Source organism: Rana temporaria, chromosome 8 (assembly GCF_905171775.1).
Source record: "Rana temporaria chromosome 8, aRanTem1.1, whole genome shotgun sequence".
Classification (NCBI taxonomy): Eukaryota; Metazoa; Chordata; class Amphibia; order Anura; family Ranidae; genus Rana; species Rana temporaria.
In genome coordinates, this window is record NC_053496.1 from 11066686 (window position 1) to 11072898 (window position 6213).

The 6213-nt window shown below is 46.8% G+C and overlaps 1 protein-coding gene across 4 annotated transcripts in view; it reads left to right on the plus strand.

Annotated features, from left to right (window-relative positions):
• Positions 1-6213, plus strand: part of CNNM1 (cyclin and CBS domain divalent metal cation transport mediator 1) — a 61210-nt gene that overhangs the window by 45580 nt on the left and 9417 nt on the right. For all 4 annotated transcript variants that reach the window (XM_040361287.1, XM_040361289.1, XM_040361288.1 and 1 more), the window contains one exon: positions 5104-5287. In XM_040361287.1, coding sequence (XP_040217221.1) covers positions 5104-5287 — 184 coding nt within the window. The remainder of the gene's footprint in view (positions 1-5103; positions 5288-6213) is intronic.

The following is a 6213-nucleotide window of genomic DNA, read 5'->3' on the forward strand; positions in this document are numbered from 1 at the left end:
GGGGGCCCGGAGAGCGAATCGGTCAGCGCTGTCTGGAAAGCATAGAGATGACTGGTGACCAGATGGTCACCAGTCATCTCTATGACCGTCGGAGGCCCGGGGGCAACGTTATGACGTCACGCCCGGTACCCGGAAGTAAACAAAGCCGCAATCGCGGCTGTCGGCGTGTGATCGGTGATTTCTTTATCGTACATCACGGGACACAGAGCAGCATATTCATTACTATGTGGGTTATATGGAGTACCTTCAGGTGTTGACACTGGCAATCTCAAACAGGAAATGCCCCTCCCTATATAACCCCCTCCCATAGGAGGAGTACCTCAGTTTTTACGCCAGTGTCTTAGGTGTTAGTCATGGTTTAGCTTGCCTCCGCATCCTTGGGATTAGGTGAGCTACCGGTTCTGTCCAAAAAAGCCTGAGCGCTAAAGTGGTCAGCAACCGGACCCCAAACCCTTGGGGTATAGCCCATAATGCTTTCTTTTTAAGAGAGCTGGACCCTGGGCCCAGAACTTAGAAAACCTTTGGGCGCCTAATGTTTTCTGTTTGCCAGGGTGCTGTATGGGTCCAGGACAGTGGATCCTTCATGGAAGAAGAAGGTTCCCAGGGCCTGAAGGTCTAGACATCCCCACGGAGATGGGGGAAGATTGGGCCTCTTGCTTGGCAAAGTCCTGCGGCATGGAGCAGGTAAGTAAGGGGAAAAACTTGCGGAACTTGGCTCTTAGCAAGTTTTTTCTGGGAGGTCACAGGGGACATGCCTAAGGTTATGCATTGCATCTGGCAAACCAGTCACATATCATGAAGATAGGATGGCTCTATATGTTATCATTCCCCATAAAAAGTGACCTCCCTGGTAGTGTTGGAAAAGCTGTGAGTGGGGCCTTTTGTGTACAAATGTATGTGTGTGTCAGAGAGCTATGCTTACCTGCAAGCCTCCAGGCGATGCTCTATCCAGTCCTCTTCCTCATGCCTGCAAGGCAGGCAAAAAACGCTGACCTCCTCGTGTGTTCCAGGCCTGCGGCTGCAGGAACAGAGAGGCCCTTCCTCCCAACCCCCCCCCCCCCCGTCGGCGGGCGCGCGCGCGGTGCGCGTGCACGTGTTATAGGCGCATTTGGCGCCGTTTTAGCTGGGGGGGAAGGGCGGGTCAGTGGTTTAAGGAAGGGGCGGCCCTTCCTTAGTGCCACAGCTCATTCAATACTTTGGCTTGAGGGAGGAAGGACTGGAGTGAAGCACGGGGCGCTGAGGACACACAGTGGCCAGAAAGAATACTACAGTCTTCAGAAGATTGTGGTTTAGCCTAGGAATAGGCTGTTTTTTCTTTTCCATCTCATAGTCTTTTCTTTGGCAATACTACTCAGGGGGATAGAATGTTTTTTCTTGCCTAGATTGAAAAAAAAAAAAAAAAAAAGGTGTCATCTGGGGTAGAGGAAACATTTTTTATTCCCCAAACAGGTGTTTTGGGCATTTAACTATTTATAAGTCCCAGGTACCAATAAGTAGCAGGTGTACCTCGGTATTGTACCATGGCATCAAAGAACAAGCCAGAGGGTACAAAAGGTGGGGATTCCCCCACAGAGTCTGAGGTCTCGGACAGAGCTATGCCGCTGCTTTCCCCACAGGGAGCCTTTGGGCCATCGGGATCTGGGGCTGGAGCTGACGCGAGTCAACCCAACCCTAAGATGGTCACGGAGGAGGTGTTGCTCACCTCTTTAAATGAGATGCGGAGAAGCATGGGAGAAATGATAGCCGCAGCTATGCGGGGTAGTAAGCGGAATAGATCTCCGTCACCCGTGCGCGGACCCTCGGAAGAGGAGGTCCTTTCCTCTGGGGAATTGGACGACCTCTTGGACAAAGACCAAGTAGGTTCAGGGATCGAAGATCCGGATACAGAGGAGTCTGGGGCAGTCTCCCTGAGGGAGAGCTGGTGGATTCAAGGCTTGACGGACTTGGTCCATAAGGCATTCAACCTGCCTGTACCAGATCTCCAGGTATCGACGATTTCAGCTTTGGGCTCACTGAGGGCGCCTCAAAGCAGTGCTGTGTTTCCGATCCATCCTCTATTGGAGGGAGTCTTGTTCCAAGAGTGGAACAAACCAGACAAGGTGTTCTTACCACCTAAGAAATTTTCTGTCTTATATCCTATGGAAGAAAAGTTTTCCAAGAGATGGGCTTCTCCTGCAGTAGACGCAGCCATCTCATGTGTTAACAAATCGTTAACATGCCCTGTAGAGAACGTACAGGTTTTCAAAGATCCAGTTGATAAGCGCTTGGAAGCACTACTTAAGAACTCCTTCACTTCTGCAGGGGCAGTAGTACAGGTCCGATCCTCCACCCTGCCTTACGGCATCTAAATTTGACGGCCTGGAAGCTGAATCCCTGATTCTCAGGGGTAGAGGTCTGTCTCAGAAAGTAATCTCTACCCTAATCAGAGCCAGGAAACCGGTCTCTAGGGTGATTTATTACAGGGTCTGGAAGGCCTATGTAGGCTGGTGTGAGTCCAAGCGATGGCTTTCTCGCAAATTCACCATTGATAGAGTTTTAAGTTTTCTCCAGCTAGGAGTGGATAAAGGATTGGCATTAAGCACAATCAAAGGACAGATTTCTGCTCTGTCAGTGTGGTTTCAGCGGCCGCTGGCCACCCACTCGCTGGTTAAGACCTTCCTTCAAGGGGTCTTACGTATTAAACCTCCAGTTAAATCCCCGCTTTGCCCGTGGGATTTAAACCTTGTTCTGTCAAGTTACAGAAACAACCGTTTGAGCCGTTGGCTGAAATTCCTTTGGTTTTACTGACAAGGAAGTTAGTATTTTTGGTCGCCATAGTTTCCGCAAGAAGAGTATCGGAACTGGCGGCCTTATCCTGTAAGGAACCATATCTTATTTTTCACAAGGACAGGGTCGTTCTCCGCCCTCATCCTTCCTTCCTACCGAAGGTTATATCCAGTTTTCATTTGAACCAGGATTTGGTATTACCATCCTTCTTCCCTAAACCTACTTCCAGAAAGGAAGGGTTGCTGCATACCTTGGATATCGTCAGGGCCATGAAGGCCTATCTTAAAGCTACAAAGAAGATCTGGAAAACAGATGTGCTGTTCATATTACCGGATGGGCCCAAGAAGGGGCAGGCAGCTGCAAAGTCCACCATTTCTAGGTGGATTAAGCAATTAATCACTCAGGCCTACGGCTTGAAAGGGTTGCCTCCTCCAGTATCATTAAAGGCTCATTCTACTAGGGCCATGGGCGCCTCCTGGGCAGCACACCCCCAGATCTCTATGGCTCAAGTTTGCAAGGCGGCAACCTGGTCTTCTGTCCACACGTTTACAAAATTCTACCAGTTGGACGTAAGAAGGAATACTGATACAGCCTTTGGGCAGGCAGTGCTGCAGGCTGCAGTTTGAGACCCTCGGATTCCGGGGGCTCCTCTTTTTTGAGTTAAATTTAAAATTTAAGATTATTTTTCTCAACTAAGTTGGATTTATTATGATTTGAGTATTTCTCTAAATTAAATCCTTTTGTCTTGGAGATGTTCTCCCTCCCCTCATTGTAAGCATTGCTTTGGGACATCCCACATAGTAATGAATATGCTGCTCTGTGTCCCGTGATGTACGATAAAGAAAAAGGGATTTTTAATACAGCTTACCTGTAAAATCCTTTTCTTGGAGTACATCACGGGACACAGAGCTCCCACCCCTCTTTTTGGGGACCATTTTGGGAGGCATACTGCTTGCTACAAAACTGAGGTACTCCTCCTATGGGAGGGGGTTATATAGGGAGGGGCATTTCCTGTTTGAGATTGCCAGTGTCAACACCTGAAGGTACTCCATATAACCCACATAGTAATGAATATGCTGCTCTGTGTCCCGTGATGTACTCCAAGAAAAGGATTTTACAGGTAAGCTGTATTAAAAATCCCTTTTTTCTTTTTACCGATTTCATGCTTGTAAGCCTGGAGGAGAGATGTGGGGTCTTATTGACCCCACATCTCTCCATAAAGAGGACCTGTCACACTGATTCCTATTACAAGGGATGTTTACATTCCTTGTAATAAGGAATAAAAGTGATCAAAATTTGTTTTATTTTTTTTAAAGTGTAAAAATAAAAAAAATTAAGTAAAATAAAAATAATAAAAAAACGCCCCTGTCCCCGTTATCTTGCGCGCAGAAGCGAACACGCATGCAAGTCCCGCCCACATATGTAAACGCCCTTCAAACCCCACATGTGAGGTATCGTCGTGTGCGTTAGAGCGCACTAGACCTCCTCTGTAACTCTAAAATAGTAACCTGTAAAAAATGTTAAAGCGTCACCTATGGAGGTTTTGAAGTACCGAAGTTTGGCGCCATTCCATTAGTGTGCGCAATTATAAAGCGTGACATGTTGGGTATCTATTTACTCGGCGTAACATCATTTTTCACATTATACAAAAAAAATGGGCTAACTTTACTGTTTTGTTATTTTTTAATTCATGAAACCGTTTTTATTCCCAAAAAAAGGCTTTTAAAAAATGATTGCGCAAATACCGTGCGAGGAAAAAAAGTTGCAATGACCGCCATTTTATTCCCTAGGGCAGTGATGGCAAAGCTTGGCACCCCAGATGTTTTGGAACTACATTTCCCATGATGCTCTTGCACTCTGCAATGTAGCTGAGCATCATGGGAAATGTAGTTCCAAAACATCTGGGGTGCCAAGGTTCGCCATCACTGCCCTAGGGCATGGGTGCTCAACCTGTGGCCCTCCAGCTGTTGCAGAACTACAAGTCCCATCATGCCTCTGCCTTTGGGAGTCATGCTTGTAGTTATTAGCCTTGCAATGCCTCATGGGACTTGTGGTCCTGCAACAGCTGGAGGGTCACAGGTTGAGCACCCATGCCCTAGGGTGTCTGCTAAAAAAAATATATAATGTTTGGGGGTTCTGATTCATTTTCTAGCAAAAAAAAATAGATTTTTACATGAAGGAGAGAAGTTCCAAAATAGGCCCGGTGGACAAGTGGTTAAAGGACATGAACATGTTCAGAACCCCCAGACACAATCCAATGATATCCATACTTGGGGTATTCATATCTTTAGGGTTTGAACCCTCTCCATGACTTGAAGTCTGGCTTTTCTCCTCCAGGTTACAAGGCAGCAGTACCAGAATGCCCTGACTGCCAGCCGGATGGACAGTTCTCCACAATCTCCTGATATTGAAGCGTTTAGTGATGGAGAATCTACAAAAGTGACAAAGTACCAGAGAGTGTCCGAATCTCCGAAGGAGGACGCCGTCACCACTTTGCTCAGCGACAGGAACTGCAACTTGGGTAAGATTTGTTATTTGCAGCTCATTCATCCATGGTATGTCTCCGCTAATACAAATGTACAAAAGGCGGCAAAAATAGGGAAAACAGCCTACGCGTTTTACACTGGATCAGTGCTGAGCCATGACTGAGCACTGATCTAGTGTGAAACACGTAGGCTGTTTTCCCTATTTTTGCTGCCTTTTGTAGTGCATTTTATCATTGATTTTACAATAAAGACAACTCAAGAGTGTTTCTGGAGTGCGGCTGTCCATCTTTTCGAAGTTTCCATTATTTGCCCTGTGCATTGCCGGCACCCTTGGTTTCCTGAGAGGTCCTTGATTGCTAAGTATTATGGTTGTCCCGATACTAGTATTGGTATCGGGACCGATTCCAAGTATTTGCGGGAGTATGAGTACTCCCGCAAATACCCCCGATACCAAAATAGAATACAAACCCCCCCCCCCGCCGCCGCCGACGCATCCCGCCGCTACACCGCATCCCCGCTTGGTTAATACGGGCGGGGAACATTACAGCATTCATTTGAATAGCTGTAGTCTTTCCCGCCGCGCCGCGTATAGACACTCCCCCTTGCTCGGTTTTTTCAATAGGAAGAGTGTCATGTGACACATCAAACTTATTGGGAATTTCACAAGGAAAACAATGGTGTGCTTGGTTTTAATGTAACTTTATTCTTTCATGAGTTATTTACAAGTTTCTGACCACTTATAAAATGTGTTCAATGTGCTCTCCAGTGACATGCGGCGAGTGCTACGCTGTGGGCTCTTGCTGAATGAAGCTAGGACAGCCACTGATGTTTCTTCATTAGTGACAGATTTCATGCATCCACATTTTGGCAAATCCAGCCCTAAACTTTTCATCTGATTTTCTAAATTTCTGCATTTGTACATTCCAAAAGCCAATATAAAGGAATAGTAGTGGTCAACAAG